This window comes from Phoca vitulina, unplaced genomic scaffold (genome assembly GCF_004348235.1).
Source record: "Phoca vitulina isolate PV1807 unplaced genomic scaffold, GSC_HSeal_1.0 scaffold32, whole genome shotgun sequence".
Taxonomy (NCBI): Eukaryota; Metazoa; Chordata; class Mammalia; order Carnivora; family Phocidae; genus Phoca; species Phoca vitulina.
Genome location: NW_022589735.1, coordinates 1,831,307 through 1,852,734, shown reverse-complemented (window position 1 = coordinate 1,852,734; position 21,428 = coordinate 1,831,307). Strand labels below are relative to the sequence as shown.

At 38.9% G+C, this 21,428-nt stretch overlaps 2 protein-coding genes across 7 annotated transcripts in view; one reads left to right on the top strand and one right to left on the bottom strand.

The window, feature by feature from the left end:
- Positions 1-21,428, top strand: part of CTNNA1 (catenin alpha 1) — a 306,207-nt gene that overhangs the window by 224,292 nt on the left and 60,487 nt on the right. Inside the window, exon 1 of one of the 6 annotated variants that reach the window (XM_032425307.1) lies at positions 19,385-19,470. The exons of the other annotated variants lie outside the window; for them this stretch is intronic. The gene's annotated coding sequence lies outside the window, so the exon portion shown is untranslated. Of the gene's footprint in view, positions 1-19,384; positions 19,471-21,428 lie in introns of those variants that run through there. 6 annotated transcript variants of the gene reach the window in all.
- On the bottom strand, positions 13,393-20,883 carry LRRTM2 (leucine rich repeat transmembrane neuronal 2). Its single transcript, XM_032425308.1, has 2 exons — positions 19,320-20,883; positions 13,393-18,973 (listed from the first exon to the last, which is right to left on the bottom strand). The coding sequence occupies exons 1-2, from the start codon at positions 19,321-19,323 to the stop codon at positions 17,427-17,429; spliced, it is 1,551 nt and encodes a 516-aa protein (XP_032281199.1). The 5' UTR covers positions 19,324-20,883; the 3' UTR covers positions 13,393-17,426.

Here is a 21,428-nt window from a genome sequence, read left to right as displayed (position 1 = left end):
ACTATGAACATGTCATTGTGGGGTCTGCCTCTCAGCAGGGGAGGTACTCAGGGTATGCACATCTGTTGAACCCAGTCAGTAGTGCTCCAGTGCTGGAGCAGGATTCTGGAGGCCTTTTCTGGGCCTGGCATTAACCTTTTAAGTAACGGTGTGTGCGTGTGTTTGTGTGTATGTGTGTAAGCATGTGTATAAGGGTTTGTAATATTTCAGTAGTTTTAATAGTGCCTCTCTGTATTCCCATGAATATGTGCCTTGCCTGTGAGGTTGTGGGCCAGTAGGCAAATCCCCTCAGCTCATATCAACATTTCCTGCTTCCATGTGCAGCTCAGCTCAGGGAGGTACTTTCCTTTTTCTTGGGCGGTGTTTCAAGACAGTGATTCTACACTCTTCTTCACTGTATATCTTTTTTTCCACTGCCTTCATTCTTCTTTCATTTTCTGCTTTTTTCCTGTTTTTAGATGGTTGTCACTTCCTTTCCAAGATCCAGTGAATCTGATGACTACTATAGTTCACTTATAGTTCCTTCTTAAAGCCTATATTGCCTTTCAGAATACTATAATCATAAGAAATTAGACTTCATTTTTAGCGGTGTAACTACATGGTACAAAAATGTATAAATGCAAAGATAATCCTTTGAAAATATTTATACACAGTCTCTCTCTCTGACACACACACACACACACACACACACACACACACATCTTTGTGTCACTTAGGGGTCATTCACAGAAGTACAGCAACTATGAAAGACCTAAGGAATTTCTTATAGAGATTTGACATTATGCAATCATGGGAGCAGATTAAATAGTTTGTTTGAGGCTTTTGCTTTTGTATCTGGTGCTGGAGCCAGAGGTGAGCAGGGCATGCAGTCTGTAAGAAGAGATAATACATGTGAAACAGGGTCATTCTGGAACATGAGCTGGGTCTCATGAGGACAGTCTGGAACTCATATTGACCTCTTATTACATCTATGCCTCCAACTCTGATGGTAGAGATTTCCTGAAGAAGATGGCTTCCTTTATTGCAAATTTAGATATGTACCTGACCTAGAAGTCAGCAAAGCTGAAGGAGAAAATCCTGTAGTTGTGGTTTTGATTGTTGCCCTATGCTAACAAAATGAGCCAGCAAAGCTACAATGTGTGTGATCAACGTTAGTGCCTTGTACCTGCACCAACCTTCCCAGCATAAGAAAGATGGTTGCTGCTTCATTTTTGCCTTCCAAATCTCATGCAAGGATGTCTCATGTGGTCCAGTCTGACGTGGAACTATGTAGGGAAGGGACTTCAGGGAAATGTAGTTCCAAATTAGCTAAATTGGCACAGTACAAATAACGTCACAATCTTTCATGTGCCTGGTGTGAGGTTAGTGCTCCAACTTAGTATTTCTTCCATTTGGATAGGGACTTACTTTTTTTTTTTTTTAAGATTATTATTTATTGGGGCGCCTGGGTGGCTCAGGCGTTAAGTGTCTGCCTTCGGCTCGGGTCGTGATCCCGGGGTCCTGGGATCGAGCCCCGCATCGGGCTCCCTGCTCCGCGCGAAGCCTGCTTCTCCCTCCCTCACTTCCCCTGCTTGTGTTCCCTCTCTCACTGTGTCTCTCTCTGTCAAATAAATAAATAAAATCTTAAAAAAAAAAAAAAAAGATTATTATTTATTTATTTGAGAGAGAGAGTGCGAGCACACAGGCAGGGGGAGCGGGAGAGGGAGAAGCACACTCACTCCCCGCCGAGCAGGGAGCCCCATGCAGGGCTTGATCCTGGGGATCATGACCTGAGCTAAAGGGAGATGCTTAACTGACTGAGCCACCCAGGTGTCCCTGTGCTCAATCACTTTTACTAGATCAGGAATTAATTTACATTAATAGCTACTGCTTGAGACTTAGAAGCCTCCATTAGTGGTCATTCTTTAGTAAAGAAATCTTAATCCCATACCTGTGTAACATACCTGTACAGCAAAGACATATTTCCAATTCTTGCTTAAGAAAATAGGGGTGGGATTGAGCCCTGCATAGCCTGCTTCTCCCTCTCCCTCTGCCCCTCCCCTGTGTGCGTGCGCTCTCTCAAATAAATTAAAATTAAAAACAAAAAAAAAAACAAGATCGGAACAAAAATACTCAGAAGGAATATGCTGTTGCTGTGTGTGTGTATGAAACACGTGCAGAAATAGTACAAAAAAGGAGAAAGGACTGTTGAACTCAGTGGTTCTAGGAAGGAATTTTCACATTTCAAATGAGAGTTTCCTGTAAATCGGCATATTGTGAATACAGATTCCTTTGTAAAAATTTCATGGTTGAATACAAGGTAGTAATTAATTGCCTGACTTTGAACTTTTAATTTTCATAAAAATTCTTTTCATACACGCCATTTTAATTGTTGAGGATCAAAATTTATTTGACCTGGATGGATGGAAGACAACCAGTCAGGGAACTGGTGTGATGGTTTTCAGAGCCTTTCCTTCTATAGCAAAATATGATAAACCTGCCTTTCACAATTCTCACTGACATCACATCTGCAGGATTTTTATACTTGTAAATAGTTTTAAGAATATTTATTTTGTTTTTATTTTTACCCACATCTGCAAAATTTGTGTGGATATCTGCAGTTTATTTATAGATATACAAGTTTCTGAATGCGAGCATTGAATGTGACGCTACACATATTCAAGTGAGAGGTTCTTTTTCTAATCAAGTAAAAATGGCCGGTACAAGACTCGAATTTAGAGGGAGGAGCCAAAGTTAAAAAAGAAAATCTTTGACAAGAAATGAGCTAAATAATGGCTTTCTCTGTGAAATAAATAGAGGCTGTTTTGTCTTGATCTCGGGTCTTTTTGCTTCCATTTTTCCCTAACTGAACACATGTACTTGTGCCTATACACACACTCTTTTACATAGACTTAAGTGAAAAGTGTAAATGCTCGAGAGCTCCCAAGTAAGGGAAGACAATGAAAGGATGAATGAATGGGCTTCCAAGCATCACTGAAGAAGTTTCTCCTTCAGTGGGAGAAGAAGAGAAAGAAAGAATGGTTTGACAAACTCCTCCAACTGCAATAGTGTAAAATATAGACATTTTGGGGTACAGTGAAAACAGTAAAGGATTTTTAAGGGCAGAATTGATTTGAATCCACTAGGTCCCTCTATTAGGAAAAAAAATGCCCTCGGACCCTTTTTGTAGACATTTTTCCAGTTTTATTTTTTGGTTTTTGTCTAATTTATTGTGATATCATCTTATCCTTCCTTATACTGTATAGATGCTATTCATTAGAAGAGGTAATGGCTTTTTAATAATGTCATCCTGTACGGAAGGGGATTTCTTACCCTGTGGGATATACACTTTGATTTCTCCACAGTACTGGCAATGCATTTTCACTATTTCCTGCAGAGTTTTAAGTACCAGTTGTAACCCTTGACAGATAATTTCAGTGTCATAGAGAAAATACATTGGGATTTTTGAATGTGAAGACCAAAACTGGTCCCTACAAAGAACAAACCTGTTACTAGCTTTTTAACCTTCATGTTTAAACCAAGGAAGGTAACGAGCCAGCACTTATATATAGTTCCTATATATAAATATTATTGTGGATGCAGGAAATTGCAATATTTACCAGTAAATGCCTTTGTAATAGCAATGACAGAAAAATCCAACACATACTGGGTAAAACATTTTTTTTCTGCCTGTTTCCTAAAGATTTGTATGTTGTTGAGTTTTAATCTTTTTTTAAAGCTTAGAATACTGTTTTACCAGTGGTTCTTAGTTTTGGGCAGTTTCCTGGAGGTGTGCAGAGCATCAACACTTCCGTATAGTGTTTGGTTGGTAAGACAAGGTCTCCATTTTGTCACTCTCTTAGCAGAGAGAACAGCATAAAAAGGAAGAGCTGGGAAAAAAAGCAACAAGAGTTGATTTCTGGTAGGTTCTCCCCATTTGAGTTTTCCCCAACTTTTGTTAAATCAAAATTAATGTAGAACTGTTGAGTCTTGGAAAAGTCTGCATATCTGGTAATTTCCATGGTTTGCCCAAGTGGAGAAATTTATTAGCTAGTCTTGATTATAATATCAATGTGGAGAATAAAAGAAGTGTATGTTCATATTTGAGACATATTGAAGAGCTTTCATAATTATGATTTCTGAAAGAATATTTCTAAAGAAGAATAAACTATATGATTATGGGGAGGGAACGAAAAACACGATAGAGTTAAATCCGGGTGGGGAATGAAGGGATTCTGAAATACTGAAACTTGTTGTTTATTGTGAAGTGTAACCCTTAAGATGTCATGTTTCATCTTCAATTTCTGTTATTAAGATAGGAGGTTGAAAACAGTTTGGACCTTTATTAAGATTGTATTGGAAGCCATACCACTTAGTTTTTAACAAAAACAGCAGTTCCACTGAAGTGAAGCCATTAATGAGCCTTTACATATGAAAGTAACAAATTAAACCTTATAATAAGATTCTTTTGTAGTATAGGAGGGAGTAAAATTAACAGGTTGTCACTACACTGTGCTCCTGCGTTTCTGTTTAGTATTTGCACCACATTAGGGAGTCAGAAATGATTGTTCTAAAAGTTTAAAACTTTATCTTGCAAAAATGTTAACAGTCCATGATTAAGAGTGGGAAAGGGGTAGGTTTTGCTAGAATGAATGGGACCCTAGCAAGAGCTTTGCTTCATACTTACAAAGCAGAAACCTGTCCTGCCTTTTCTCTGTCTAATTTGTAAGAGGAAGTCCTTATTGACACTTGGGGGGAAAAAAGGTGCAAATTGAAAATGTGGAGAAAACTATCTTTTCGGAAAATAGTTGTAGATTGGAGATTAATTGTGAAACCTCGAGATTTAATATTAGAACCCAGAGGCTCTTTTTATTTAGTGCATCTTATTGAATAAATGATTTCTTACCCTAACCTCCTGCCTATTCTTTTGAGCAAGGCTCTTCAAGAGAGGCATTTGTTCTTTCTCCGCTGACCATTGGTTCTTACCTTTTGCCTGTCCTTTAAATAAATCTCTTTCCCTTATCCTTCTTCCTTAGCAGCCCTTTTTGATAGTCAAAGTTCTGGGTTTTGTTTTTCTCAGCAAAACAAGAAGAATTGCCAGAACACATTTTTCTAAATCACTGCTTTCATCATCGTATCCCAGCCATCTCCAGAGATCTGGAATGGCTGCTTTTGCTGACCGTGTTAAATCTATACACCCTGTCCGGTCCCAGAGTCCCCCTGTCACTTCGCTTGGTTCACTTCAGCTGCACTTATTGGTAGTATCTGTCAGATTGGTGGTTCTGGCTACCGCTGCACCTAGCCATATTGAAATCCTGTGGGTACTTGCTGTAGCAAGGTTAAAGGCTCCTTTTCCACTACATTCTTCGTTGCCTGCCCTGTTCTCTGAATATCAGTAATCTAAGTAGCACTGTCCAATTCACAATTTTGGGCTGATTCTCTTTTATTAGCTCTTCGTTGAATATTGTTTCATCTTATAGTGAAAGTTGAAGTAGTACTTGTTGAAATATTTAAAAATACTTAGTAATCATCATCATCTTCATAGTACAGCTTATGCTTTAGCAATTACTATATGCCAGGAAGCGTTAAAACTTTTATACACATATTCCCATTTAATCTTCAGAGCATGAGTTATGTACCATTAAGGCATAAATGACTTGCTCAAGGTCTTACAGGTAGCAAGTGGATGTGCTATATTCTGAACCTAGTCTGACTCCAGAGTCTAAGGTATTAACCATCATGTAACACTGTTGGTCTGATTGAGAGAAATAGTGTGTAGATTATCAATACCCTAAATTACAATTGTAAGTATATATTTTCCTTTCCTCCCAACAAAGAAAATTTTCATACATAGAAGCTGGAAGAATTGTACAGTGAACACTCATATGTGTATGTATACGTATATACGTGCACGCGCGCGCACACACCATTTCCTAGATTTTGTGGTTAACATTTTGTTAGATGCTTTATCACGTATTTATCTATCCCTGTGTCCATCTTATTGTTTGGATGTATTTTAAAATAAGTTTGCAGACGCTTGTATACTTCACCTCTAAACACTGCAGCATGCTTATCATTAACTGGAGTTCAGTTTTTTATGGAAAATTTTATACACAATGAAATGTACAGAATTTAAGTGTACTACTTGATGAGCTTTTATCAGCACACACACTTTGTAACCCAAACCACTATCAGAGATAGATATGGTTATCTTTTTAGTGAATATTTGACTGTCTTATAGTTCAAGTACATGAGCTAGCCGTACCTTTGCGCCCCAAATTAAAACCTGCTCTTCTTTTCTTTTCTTTTCTTTTTTTTTTAAAGATTTTATTTATTTATTTGACAAGAGAGAGACACAGCGAGAGAGGGAACACAAGCAGGGGGAGTGGGAGAGGGAGAAGCAGGCTTCCCGCGGAGCAGGGAGCCCGATGCGGAGCTCGATGTGGAGCTCGATCCCAGGACCCTGGGACCATGACCTGAGCCGAAGGCAGACGCTTAACGACTGAGCCACCCAGGCGACCCTAAAACCTGCTTTCCTGATTGTCCCATGGTCTTTGATTGGTTCTTTAGTTTACTGCACTGACCTTATTGAGGGCAGGGCCATATCTAGCACCTACTTGACATGGAGTACATACTCAGAGGTTCCATGAATGATGAACTTGTTATGGTAGTAATCATTCTCACTTCTAAAACAGTGTATGTGCAGACCTTTATTTGGAACAATTTCTTTGATGGGTAATGTTTAAGATCATTTTCCTGAATTAAGCTGACCTAATTCCCATTTATTTCCAATAGAACATTCTTTGCTCAAGTGGCTTTGATGTTGAGGGGATGCTACCCTTGAAACTCGTCCTTTTTTTGTTGACTGCCATTTGATAGATATTGTTTAAATATGCCACAGACTGATATAGGAGGAAGGTGTGTTTCTGTGAGTCTTTTCTCCATCTACACTCATTCCCCTGGTAATCTCAATCAGTTCTGTGACTTTAAATACCCATGTTTACTATGATGACTTCAAAATTTATATTTCCAGTCTAGATCTCAACCCCGGACTTGTCATCTTTACTTGAAAGGCTAATAAACATTTTGATTTTAGTATGTCAAAAACTGAATCTTAATCTTTCCCATCTCTTCCCTTCTCAAATAATGTCCATTCCAATTGATACCAAGGCTTGGAATTCAATTAGTTTAAATGTTAGTTGATAACAGGATAAAGCAGCTAGCCTTTCATGGGTTTTATCTAATCCCCGGGCCACCCTGCCTTCAGTTTAAACTGAGGGGGATGTGTGTGTGTGTTTAAAAATTGACATAAAATATTTAAAAGGCGAGATTTTCAAAATACTATTTATATGTTTTTGGAGGCTAGTAGATTTGTGTTTTTTATGGAAATATGTTTGTTTAATAGTTTTTGTAATAACTTACGGTGATGCCTTTGGGAATGTCAACTAGGTAGACTTTAGATAAACTATGGTTTGTTTGGTTCTTCACATTTTATCTGTAATTCATCTCACATCTAATTTTAAGTGAGCACAAAATGGGTGATATCACTTATGCATTGTGATATTTTTTTGACACCTCAGAAACACTGCTTCAAAAGGGAGAGAATGCCTGACCACCTGCTGTTTGGTTTTCATGGAGAGTAATAGATAAATGTTAGACTGGCAGTTTTAACACAGTAATAAAATGGGCTCTAGTTGTTGGAAGATGACGGCAAGTGTCAGAGAGCAGTTTGCACACATTGGTCTAAAACGGGTTGTCAGGAGAGAAGAGGGAGATGTGGTGATAACAGCAGTGTTCTAGATGCCTACAGGAGTGTGTTGAGGGTGGTAGATTCTTTTCCCTTGCTTTCCCACTGCTGTTATTTTTTTTCCTCGGGAACTTCCAGGGAAAGTTAGGGAGGCTGCTGAGAGAGGAGTAGCACCGTCAGGGTCACTTGTCAGCACAGTCGTTAGTGTGTGCCATGTGCGGCAGTCCTAGCGTGAGTAGTCCTAGTATTACCAGTGCCTCATGCTCGTGTCTTTTTCCCTATGGAGAGCAAAAACTCTCAGAAAGTACTTACACATGAAAGATCAGTATTTTTGTGGCCAGTTTTATGGAATCCTGACAAAACTGGTATAAAATTTTACAGCATAGATGAGGGAAGTAAGGATTACGGCCTATCATTAATTACCCCAAGAATTCTGCATTTCTGAAAATTTCACAGCCATGTCCTCTGTAACCATATCTTCTTTGCCCAAGGCACATTCCCCACCCCCAAATAAAACCAGTAAAATAACTATTCATATTAAAGATGTGAAGGGTGTTGGGGATTTTATTTGGTCAGAGAGCTAGAGTGAATGCTAATTATTAATGCAAAAATGGTACTTTTCTTAAATGACTGTATTTCTGGTCTTTTGAAAGTAAAATAAATGAATAAACATTATTTGATACTTGAATCTTATACAAAGGGAAAGGTAAACTGAGGACAACTCAGGTGAGTGATTGTGTTTCTGTTAGTGTCTCCCTAATTGTGGGGATCATTTTGCAGCTGATAGTCACTTAGTTTTGTGGAGTCAAGGAGTATCTTTAAAATTACAAGTATTTCTGGGGCACCTCGGTGGCGCAGTCAGTTAACTGTCTGACTCTTGGTTTTGGCTCAGGTTGTGATCTCAGGGTTATGAGATCAAGCCCTGTGTTGGGATCCATGCTCAGCATGGAGTCTGCTTGATACCCCCAGCCCCATGATGCGTGTGCATGCTCGCTCGCTCTCTCAAAAAAAAAAAAAAATTACGGGTAGTTTTAAAGAAGGTTTGTGCTCAGCTTTGGATATACCGCAGCTGAATGGTTTCTGCTCAGTAAAGTGCTTTTCCTTGGAATTTCCTTGGAGAATCAGGTATGGGAAAAGCTTGTAAATGTGCTGGTAACTGAGGATCAAAAAGCAAGCCCAGTGTCAAGAGATGTGGGAAGATGGAGAAAAGTTGTGGATGAAGGAGGAGATAAAGTCTTTTTCCTTGCTGGATAAACTGGACCATGATCTTGGAAAAACAATTGAAAGAAGTTCTTGTCTTAAAAAATTTGGGCCGTAAGATCTGCAGTTTCTGATAGACTCAATGTGTGTATTCATTCAGACAGGTTAATTCTGAGCAAGCTTTATATTTAATATTTTGGTAATGTGGAGGATCATTAGCAATCATGAAACATAACCTCCATATATGCACTGAACTGATAAGTTATCTTTGTGCTTTTAAATTTTCATACCTCCCTTCATATCAATAATTCTGTCAAATCTGCCTAGAAACCCAATCTGCCATGGTTGGATGGACCTCTTCCAAAATTAGATGTGGTAGACTTAAAGTGCATTTATCTTCTAAGCAAAACAAAACAAAAACATAATTGTGATCTTTAATCCTCAGCCATGTATTTTGTCCTAAAATAAAATTGTCAGAAGCTGAGATATCAATGAGATTATTTCTTATTTCTTTTGAAAAATAGTTTCTGTTTATGATAATGGGTAATATATGTTGTCACATATAGTTTTATTGAACAAGGAAAAAAGACATCACTGGATTTTAAGTGACTGCCTTACTCCGAAGGAATTTTGGAATTAAGGATTTTATCTTTTGAAATTTAGCCTTGATTCATAAAGCCAAAGTAATGTCATGTGTAATATTATAATGCATTTTATGAAGCAGATTACTTGACTGTGAAATAATGTGGTTAGTTTTATATCAATGCTAGATACAAGAAGTGTATCCAGTCTATTGGCTTATTAAAAGCTGTTGCTCATTATCAATCTTCATTTTGGATACTGTACATTAATTTAGTGAGGGAAGTTAGTCTACAAAGTAGAGAGTTTCATGAACTAATGCTGAGGTCTAACATGTTTTTAATGTGATTATATTCTCTACTTGATGGATCTGTTGCATCTAGTTCTCCACATACTGGAGTTAAAAAAAGAGCAAGCATTTATTGAACCTTTACGGTGTTGCAGCCTGTTCTCTGTACTTTACGTGGATTAAATTCCCCTTTGGTTCTTGCTACTATTAATTCCATGTTAGGGATGAGAAGCTTAAGGCACAGTGAGGTTGAAGGACTTGTCCACAGTCAGAGGTACAAGTGTGGAGTAGGTCTCTTAATCACTGTGCTCTTTATTCCTGTTGAAATCTAGGTGTTTGTTCTAATAGTTATAGAATGAGTTAAATTTTAAAGGGACAGTTAAATTTCTGACAGTTATCAGACCAGTGAATGCTTTATCTTTTTAAATGCTTGCTTTCTTAGAAAATTAGTTGTCATCTTAAAGATTTTTACCCAAAGAGAACACTTAGGATTATCATCAGCACAACTAGAGATTATGCATGGAATGTATGCATATATTTTCGTTCATGATATAGTTAGAAGATTTTTAAATTTTAAGTTGTACTCCTCATCTAGAAGACTTGTAATGGAGCACATATTCACTGGGTATCTCTTAGGTGATGGAACACTGTAGTTGGTCCCAGGGATGTGATAAAGAGGAAACATAACTGCTGTCCCAAGTAGGTACATGTTCAATCTTGCTGACTTTATAGGCTTCACCCTTGGGTCACCACAAAGCATGCAACATGCTTGCGTAGGCTTCTTACTCTTAACTTTTTTAAGGATTTACGTGAAGAACAAGTCTGCCTGTTCTTCATAACCTCCTTGGAGATATTGTCTGACATTTTTTCTTACTGTTCCTACAACTGGCTCTATTTTATAAGTAATTCACAGGGCTTTGCACTTAAGTGTCTCTACCCCCAAGTAAACCAGGGTGCTTCTTTTATCAGATGAAAGCTGTTGGTTTTGTTCTTTGTCTTAGCCACCAGGAAGATCAATGCCAAATTAGTGTATACTAGAAATAACTATTTCATTATTCTACTAGGGCTTTTTATATATATATATATATATATATATATATATATATATATAAGTTACCACAACCCTTTAGAATCTGGTGAAATATTTAGACATATATAAAATAATTGCATTGTAATTTCAAGAGGTTCTTGCATTCCATGAAACATATCCTGGACCCTTAGAGTTAAGAATCCCTGCTTCTGATCTTTTCATATCCTTATTTAAACCATTTAGTACATATGAGTGTATTATGCTATCTTTCCTTGACTTCATAGAAGTAGGTTATATAAAATGATAAATAGTTTTCAAAGGTTTAAGGTGCTGAGCATTTGCCCTCTATGTATTTGGTAGCTAGGCCATGGGAAATATTTTAGTCTATCTCAAGAGGAACTTTTTCGCTTCTCATGGTAATGAAGCAGGTGGGCTAATATCAATGGCTGTATAGTTTTTGTCTAATTTTTCAAAAGAAGCAACCTAGAGGTTTTATATATATATATTTAAATTATACACATATATGTATATGTGTATTTGTGTATGAATATGTGCGTGTGCACATTTTTTGTTTGTTTGTTTGTTTTTGTTTTGGTACAAATACCACAGCCTAAACATGGAGTTCTTGTGCTCTGAACACAATTTTGAATGGAGAGTCAGTCAGTGAAGTTAGGACATTTTTACATCTCTCTTCCATAGTTTTTGGTAAAGTGTCTTGATGAAAGTTGTAAAACTGCTTTGGGTTTGTCTCTGGGGCTGCAGTTTTAAAAACTGGTTCTCAAGTGAGGGAAGAGGAGTCTTCTGTCTTAGGGTGGTGGTATGGTTATTGGCCCTTGCCTTCAGGCTAATTGTTCACAGATTCTCCTTCATGTTGGGTTTTTGGTGGGAGGTCCTGAGTTGGGAGGCCATGTGCTGGGCTTTGCTCTTGGGCCTCCATATATAAAGGGATGTATGTTCAGATTGCAGACTTTGCCGAATAGGGTGCCTCATTGTACTTGCCTTTGGAAATTTCTTCCTCTTTAATGTCCCCTGTGGATAGGGGAAGGGGGCTCAACATGTGTCCCTAAAGAGTGTTCCCAAAACTTTGGCTAGTGAGGAGGGACTCATGCTGAGGAGGCGCAATGTTTGGAATAGCTATGATTTTTCACCTCTCTGTGAAAGACAATTTGTAGTACATTTTGTCTAAGGGAGATTTGAGTATCCAGCTGGTTAGATATATTTAAAGAGAGGGAAAAAAAAACCACTTGAAACAGACCTTGAAGAAATCTATTATAAATTTGAGTGGGAACCTGAGAATGCTGTGGCATACAGGCAAAATAATTAAAATAACTAATTAAAATAACTGATAAAGAAATGAAATGTAGCTTTACATGGGATTGTCAAGATTTAATTGTACTAGAATTAGGTTAATAAGGTCTTTTAACTCCATAAGGTATAGGAATTCGGTTCTGTGTGCAGTTTGAAGCCACCATCACCTGTGCCCTCTAGTGCATACATGATGAGTTTGACTGTAAAATTTTGTGCTGTGGTTCCTGCCTCTGCCCTTGTTACTGCTGAGATTCCTGGTGTGATAGCTCTCTTAGCCTCTCTGATCCCCTCATCCGTGGGTGAAAGGGTTGGCCTTGTTTCTTCCTGCCCATGTGGTCCTGCTGCACTGCTCTGGGCCTAGAGAAGTAGTAGGTGCATCCTATCAAGTGTGGCAGCTCCTGGCAGTCAATTCCTTGAGACCAGGGCACTTTTTGCATACACACTCCGCCCCCTGCCCCAACATGCTGCCCAGGCATAGCATCTTATCCTGGGGATGTTTATTCCAAGCAAGGCATACTACTTAAAAATCTTAACCTTCCTTTTCCCTATCCATATTTGCTGAGCTGGTGTCTCAGAGTAGGGTAGAGTAGGTCATTAAGGATCCTAGAGATCCCAGCATGGTCAGCACCTATGGACATCCCTCCCAGGAATGGTGTGTAAGGTGCTGCTGGTGTCTGTCCCCACCAATGGATCCCCAAGGTAAAGGCCAGTTTGCTGTTTGCTGGGTACAGGCGATCTTTTTGAAGCTCCCCAGGATGTAGTGGCAGTCCGCTTTTGGGGAGGGTGCGAAGCCAACCTTAAGCCAACCTTAGGCCCTTTGATCCCCATGGATAGCTGTTTGTCCAGTCCCTAAGGGTTGTGACAGAGCAACTTCTTATTGCATAATTGCTAGTTGTTTGCATGGTAGCTTTTTGGCTAGCGCTTTCCCCACCCCACTCCCCACCCAGCCACCACCACCCTGTCCTTTACTTTGTTCTTCGCTTTAGTTTAACCTTTATCTCAATGAAGAGACTCGATTAGGTGCCCTTTACTCAGCTGGCACACTTGGCATTGTAGAGAATATGGTACAAAACAAATGTCCATTTAAGGTTTCTCTTAAGGTTTTTCAAGTTTCACGGGTCAAAACTGATAGCCTACCAAGGAAAAGCTTTAAAAAAAAAAAAAAAGACATTCACTTTTTACAGTATACACAGTTTTAATAACAAATCTTTCCTGTACACTGCACTTTGTTACCACCCCCCTCCCCCAGCCCCATTATAATAGTATTTTCTTCCCACCCCCCAACCCAGTTGCCCACCTCCCAGCAAAAACAAAACAAAACAAAAAAATGGCTCTTAAGGTGATTGAACACAATGTGTTTTGGACTGTACTTTCAGTGTCCAGTCTCAGTGTTGATAGGAAGGTTCACCAAACATTCCATATATCAGACTTTTTTTTAAGATTACCAAGGAAGAATAGGTTAGTTGAAGGAGTAGCAGATGTTTCCAAATGTTTGTAATAGCTGTATGAAATCTTGAAAAGTCATTTTCTATGTGTTTTTGGCCTTATTCAAGTACTGTGAGTTTGCCCTAGGTTAAGAACAGAAATATATAATTACCTATAGATGACCTTATCATCTTTATCTTCATCTTTTTCTGGTTGAAGCACTTAAGCCAATAAAATATGAAGATTATGTCCCAAACAGACTTTTGAGAAAAGTCTGTCACTGTATTGCTCTATTAGGAAAGTGATCATGTAAGTCAGCTTCTCAAAATATTCTTTTAAAATTTCATATAGATACCCACATTTTAGGGAGAGAACCAGGCATTTATAGCATTTTTGCCCTGATAGCATGTGTAGGAAGCATGCCTTAAGAAAATGATATGCCTGTTCTGAATTTTAGGATTTGGACCTAGCGATACAGAGGGCTCATTTTTATTGGAAAGATGGAGTCTAGCTCTTGGTGACTAGCATTAGAATAAGCAGATGGATTTTAATAATTAGTGGAGTTGGAAAGTTCAATCGATTTCATTCATTGCATTGGTATAGAAATTAACTTAGGCACATTAAGAAATTACATGTGTTAGTGCAGATTTTTGGCTTAAAAAATTAGTATCTTTGCTATTTGATGTTGGCAGTGGGTATTCTCCGAGTTCTGTGTGGATTTGCAGATTTATCAGCCCATTCTCATTTCGAGAAAGTGATTGAAATCCGTGGCAAGCTACAGAAATGAATATAAACGATTCCAAACAAGCTCTTGGTTACTAGGTGGGTACGGTATCATAGCCTGCTTAGCTTTTCTTTTTCCAGAGAGATTTAATTATTTTTCTGGTTCTTGATTAAGTGGTCATTTTCCTCTAACCTTGAAAGTGAAAAAAGACCGGGGCTAGGAGGGGGATAGGCACTGAAGAGGATGAGATGACACTGATAAAACAAAAGCCCTAACATCATGTTACCAGGATCTGCAGTGTAGCTGTGATGCTCTTACACCCTAGTCAGTCGGTAAAGAGAGGACATACGACTAACAGTCTCATCTTCAAACCTGTGCCGGTACCGAAACACAAATAGGCCAAAAATAAATGGAATCCTGCCTTCTTCAGGCATTTGAAAAGGGAAGTTTGCACTTTAAATGAAAAAGGAAAATGCTGTCTGGCACTGTTACTTACTTTTCTCTGAGAGCATTACCAAAAAAATGGATGGCAAAATATTTTATAGTTTTCGGCTGCAAAGTATTCCTTAGTGGCTTTGCTATGCTGTTCCCCAGAATTTACTGAATGGCTTGCTTTCCCAATTACTTCTCTACATACATTAAGGATTTTGTCAGTTGATGGTCCATTTTACTAAAGGTAATCTTTAAGATGAATGTGGGAATTCTCAGCCAGTATTTCTCATCCTTCTCTTCGCAGTTTCAATTAATGTTGGTTGTGGATGAAATGATGGAAAATACTCCAGTGCTATCCTTCAGGGCTAGTGGAGTCTGTGTGTTCAGGGCACAGTTGTATTGTGACAGAGCTGTACCCTGACAAATGGCCATGGTTACCCTGATAAATGGGTTGGTAAATTTTAGCTCATGGAGCTCTCATTTGTAATGGGGCTTCTGATCCAGTCCCTCCATAGGGAAGCAGTGAGCTGCACTCTGTGCCGTAAAATCAGCTTCTGTCTTTGCCCGGGCAGGCCCAGGGTCTGGTTTAATAAGAAATGAAATGCTCACCGCTCAGGATCAGTTGAACACAGCTGGGCTGAGACTTTGCCAAACTAATCTACCCACCCTAAAAAATATAGAGAGCACATTTTTACCTTAATTTGTGATCTCATCTGCTTTTTTTACTGATACACGTTTTCTTTGAAATGTAGGCAGACACCCCTCTCTTAGTATTAAAGAAGAAAAAAATTACAATTAAATCTCATGGGTTAAACTGTATTCTTAGCATGTTTGCAGTTCAATCCTGGAAAGAAAATATGCCTTGAATAAAAGGATAACGTGTTAATGGTCATTTTAAGGGAATGATAACCTTTTTTTTTTTTTTTTTTTTTTAAATGGTAGTGGTTTTCTCTAAGGATATATGCCTTTTTTCACATACAGTCAATGTCAGTTGTAGAAATGCTCATTTTTCTAAAATTAAGTCAGTCTAATTTAATGGGTTTTGCTACTATGTGCATGGAACCTCGTTTATGGAAAGATTCTGTATGAATTGGTGACTTGGATCTAAATCCAGTATATGCCATAGTTTCTTTGTAGAAATCATAATCAAAGAAATGAAATACTTGTGGCTCTTTTCTGCATGAAAAGTGTGACATCATTATCATTTGTTAATTATGGAATGTTTCTATTAACACTCTCCCCTTTTCAGCTGCAGGCCCCAGGGCCTTGCCCTGTGTGATGCAGATTATGTAGTTAACCTTTGCCTCACTCTTGGCTGCCTTTTAACTTAAGCTAAACTGTTTCTGTGGGTCACATTTCAAAATGCTGCCTTTCCCTTTCATCCCTTCACCTCCATGCCACCTTTGCGTTACCACTGTGTGGCTGCATAGGCATGTAGAGTGTTCTCCCACGAGAGAACACTCAGTAATACATTGCCTCAGTAATACGTTGTTCCCTTCACTTAGAAGGAACTGCTCTTACAGTGTGGATAGGTATCTTTATTAAACAAATATTAGCATATAGTATTTAGAAAGTGATTTTTTTTCTTGGTTCCTTTATATTATATTCAGTAAGAATCAGTGTTATGCCTGTTGCTGGACAATTATTTTTAATTTGGCTTTTTGAGGTTTGAAGATCAGGAAAAGGCAGAAGAAAGAGGTTTAAACCCCTTTGTCAAGGCATCTTTGATCATGGAGGGAGGGAGAGAATTTGTCTGTGTGCTTTCAACTAAAGGGAGCAAGTCACAGGATTGTTAAATTGACTCAGTTTATCTCTTTTCTCTCCAAAATAATTTCTAAATCTTTTTTTTACATGTAAATGTAAATACAGGATTTAGTAAACTAATTAGTAAAATGGTGATTTAATACTAGTTTAAAAAATTGTCTAAATGCCACAAAAATCAACATTTCCATTATAAGTCAAACTAGAGATGTATCACATGAAGTCAGTGTAATTATTTACTGTTGATTTCATTGTAATGAGACCTTTTCACAATCACTTGGATTCATTGTTTAAATATATTAAAGAGTCACTCAGCTTATTAGAATTACATAAAGGGTTCTGATTTCATAATGTGGACTTCGATAGTATCTACCAACCCAGGCAAAAACTCTGGAAGAAGAGTGTTTAATAGCTACCAGTCTTCAGCATACATGAAATTCTACTTCCCACACTGGCAGTAAATTGTAGATTTGAGTAAATACCAAATTATCATACAAGAGAACTTTGTTAAGCCCCCTTTTAAGCAGCAAGCCAGTTGTGGTACTTGGGATGGAGAGCAGTGATCTAACAAGTATTGATCCATATCTTTTTCTGCTCAGTAGCTTCTTTCCAAACTGTTTTCAGTAGAAAAAAATAGCATATGGAGACCTTAGTGTAAATGTTTACACATGACAGTTTATAATTACATACATGAAATGTCTTATTTTGAAGTAAGCGTTTTTATACTTTGCAACAAGAGTGCAAATTAATATGAGCTTTGCATCATATAACACTTAAAATATGGTTTCATTAAAAAAAATTAAAAATACTTCAACACTTCAAAAACTTAAGTCTCCACTTGGTTTGGAAAATTAGGCTTAATGTCACCATTGGTAAAAATTAGGTATGTATTTAGCCCCTACTATGTAAAATAGGTTACTTATCTGATGTAATTTTTGATGACGGGTCGATATTATACTTCACATTCTTTGTATGGCAGCTGCTGACACTTGCACTGTCCATAACCATTAATGATGATGAAGGGTCCTTCATGGGTGGGTTCATATTCATTATAGGGTCCTTGGTCTGACATGTTTGACATATGGAGTCGTGTTTGGGATCGGAGCTGCCTGTGGTTCTGAATCATTGAGCACTGCCTAATTCTTCTTAAAGTGGGAGGGCAGCACTTCCTGGAGATGAACACTATAAAAATAATAAAAAAGAAAGAAAACAATAAAGCCATTGTTCCTGTAATTACCCGCTGAGTGAAGATGGCATTGTCTGGTTCAGGAAAGTGTTCCTCAGTAGTAACTGCTATGCCTGCAGTAGTTGGGATTTCTTTGTCTCCCACATGGTAACTTGATGAGCTTATTCTTTTTGTATATTCAGTGGTTGGATCTCTATAAGTTGTACCCATGGCAGTGACAGTGGTTGATAAATTCCAGCAGAGCTGAAATCCGTGGACTGCATCTAGTATATCCTCTCCTTGGGTGTGGTCAGGGCTGTGACATAGGATGGAATGTTCCCACCGACCTTGGAAACTGCCCAGCCAGGAGGCCAAAGCACATATTCGAGGGCTGCATTCCCACAGATTGCCAGAGAGGCCGACGGTTGTGAGGGATCTCAGGGAGTTTAAGATCTTGGAATCAAGGCTGTTTAACTTGTTGTTATCCATGAGGAGAATTTTAAGATTAGGCATCGTTTCAAACACTGTCAGGTCGATGGCTTTGATTTCATTTCCAGTCAGGTCTAGCTTTTCTAAAGTGCCCCAGGTCCACTCCATTCCACATGTCAAGTTGCTAATTTTGTTCCATTGTAAGAAGAGTGTGTGCAGACTGCTTAGCCGTAGGAAATGAGCAAAATTAATCTTCGTCAGCTGGTTGTGCTCTAGGTGAAGCTCTCTCAGTTTGATTAATCCTGCAAATCCATTGCGAGCCAAACTTCGCAAACGGTTTGTGCTCAAATCCAGAAACTCCAGACTACGACAGTCCCAGAACAGACGTACTGGGATAGTCCGCAGGGAGTTGGACCGTAAATGCAAGGTCTGCAGCTTCCGAAGGCCGTAGAAGAGCTCTGGGTGCAGAGATGACAGCTGATTAAAAGACAGGTCCAAATTTTGCAGGTTAATCAGTTGAGTAAAAGTTGTGTTTGGCAAGTAAAATATTTTGTTGGAACTTAAGATTAATTCCTTAAGTTTATATAGTCCTTGAAAAGCATCTTCTCTTACTGTTGAAATTTGATTGTGGTCTAAGTGGAGCCAGGTAAGTTGACTGAAGCTGGCAAATTGATCCCTTTCGAGCTCTGTGATGTGATTGTGCCTCAGGGACAGGCCCAGAGAGCCCTTGTCTGTGGCGTTTGGCACTGAGCGGAAGCCCTGGGAGTCGCAGTAGAAGAGCAGCTTCTCGCAGCGGCATTTGGGTGGACACGCCATACCCAGGGCAGGCAGCATTTTTAAAACCATACTCATTGCATATATTGCTGCCAGCATAGGGGCCCCTAATGGCCACTTGAAATGTAAGCCTGCAGAATATAATTTAAGGAAAACAAGAAGATAGGATATTTTTCAGCAGAATGTATGAGCTATTAAAAAAACAACAACAACATTATGGCGAAAGATTTCACTGCATGTAACTTATTTTTCATTTGCTGCAGGAAAACTAACCTTGTTCGTATGACTAGAACAAAACTTAAACCATTAAGAAAAAAGATAGAGCATGTTCTGTCATTAGCAATATATGCTTTTACCTAAACCTCAAAATCCAAAAATTTGACCGTGATTTCCCTCATAAAACATGAATTCAGTGGCTTGTTTTAAAAAGCATGATTCCTTGCTGACTGTACAAGACACATAAATGCATGGACTTACCCATTCTTCTGAGCACATTGGAGGCTGCATTCAGTCGCGGTTGTTAGACTCAACGCAGTGAGTCTGTAAAAGGCTCTAACATGCAGGAGCCTTTGACCAGTTTCCTGTTTTCTGTGTCCCAGGCTTTCTGAGGAAAATTGAATCCACCAGGGTGAGTTATTTTTTCCTTAGGATATTCCTCTCGAAAGCATTGGTTTCATTTTCTCTGTCCTCTCTGCTTCCCCAAATCAGTTTCGAATGTAAGTTATTAATTTCGTCCTCCTTTAACTGCTCAGCTGGTTAATCAAAGCTTCCGTCTCTCCTTTCCGCAGCCGTTAGTTCTCTCGGTCTTAACTTGTTGATGGCAGATGGGCGGCTTGTTGCAGAGAAGAGCTCCTGGAGCAGCATGAGTGCATTTACTGAAAAGCTTTTCCGAGAAACGGCACAAGAATGGAATTGCTTATGTGCTGCGACCACACAGAACTGTATATAGGCTGACGTCACTGGGTGACGTGTCTTTTGTTTGGGTTTTCCAGAAGCTTTACTGTTATAAAGCACTGTGCTTTGTAACAGTATCGGGGTCGCTGTGAGACCCCTTGATTATAATAAAGCGAGAAAGAGAATCCCTGACTTAAAAACATGGTATTCCTTCAGTGTAGGCAGCAGCAGTGAGGTTATAATAAAGGCTGCATTCAGGGAGACCCATCTGAACAGTGAGTTGGGATAGCAGAGTGATGATTTTTAATGCTTGGAAGAGCCAGTGTTAGACTGCCGATTCTGCAGAGAGAGATCATCTAAATGGGCAGGAGCCTGCGTGATTTATGAAGTGCAGATTTAACGCCAGCCTATGCAGGGTAGTACCTGCTGCTCCAGTAGTTTGGAAAGCTACTCAGTCACCTTGTTGTCAGGCTTGGTTAAAATAGAAGTATGACTGATTTGCTTTAGATGTGTTGGGAAACTAGCCAGGTGGGCTTGGCTTCTTAGTCATTAAGAGCTTAACATCCTAAACCAAGAATAAAGAGGGGGGAAAACCTTTCAACACAAAGTATTTCGTTACTTTGCTTCTTGAGAATTGAAGGGGAACTTGAGTTAAAAGATGTCTCCTTTTCTGTCTCATTTTATAACAATGTTTTAATTATAGTGCTGATTGAAAAATAATGCTGATTTGACCTTTAGATGTCTTACTAGGAGAAAAGGTTAGGGTGATACTGTCATTTAATACTGCATGCCCTAAATAAACATAAACAGTGGAACGGAAGTGATTTAGGACAAGTAATAGAGCATGGTTGGATTCTGGTATAGTCCCTCATATTTACCTCAGACTCTCACCTACTCTTTCAACTGAAAGGAGTCGCTCAGCTGACCAACTGAGCGTGATTTGGGACATTGTGGCACCCATGTAACAGAGCATTTGCATACTTAATAGCTCTTACCGACACACTTAAGAACTGACTTTGAGTCTAATACTCACTTTTGTTGGAATCTCTGGTGAATACAGAAGGTCACTCATACTTTGGAATAGGATTTTTGCTTTGGCTGTTTTTACTTGACTTAACTGTGTCTTCTCCCTGTCGAATAGTGCCATCACTTTTCAGAACTTGTTTATGAACGTACAGTTCCATGTTTATTTTTTTTTTTAAGATTTTATTTGAGAGAGAGAGAGCAAGCACGAGTGGGGGGCAGAGAGAGAAGGAGAAGCAGGCTTCCTGCTGAGCAGGGACCCCCAACGTGAGGCTCAATCCCAGCACCCTGGGATCATGACCTGAGCCAAAGGCAGACGCTTAACCCACTGAGCCACCCAGGCGCCCCAATTCCATGTTTAATATAGTGTAAATGTGAAGGATTTCTCTAGCATTAGTCAGGGCCATATATTCAGGCCTGACAAGTCTAAGGCCTTTTACACATCTTACATTAATTTGGCCTTCCATGCCAATTTCTGTCACACCATTTATGCTTAACCTGGAGGCAAAAATTTCAAAACTACCCATGGTGTCTGTGAAACCAGAACATCATTGGCCTATTGTTCAGTGGCCTTGCCACTGGGCAAGAAGTCATCCTCTTAAGAGGTGTAGTTCCCGTGTTGAAGGGTGGTACTGGAGTGAGAATTGGAAGAATCCAAGGTCCTGTGAA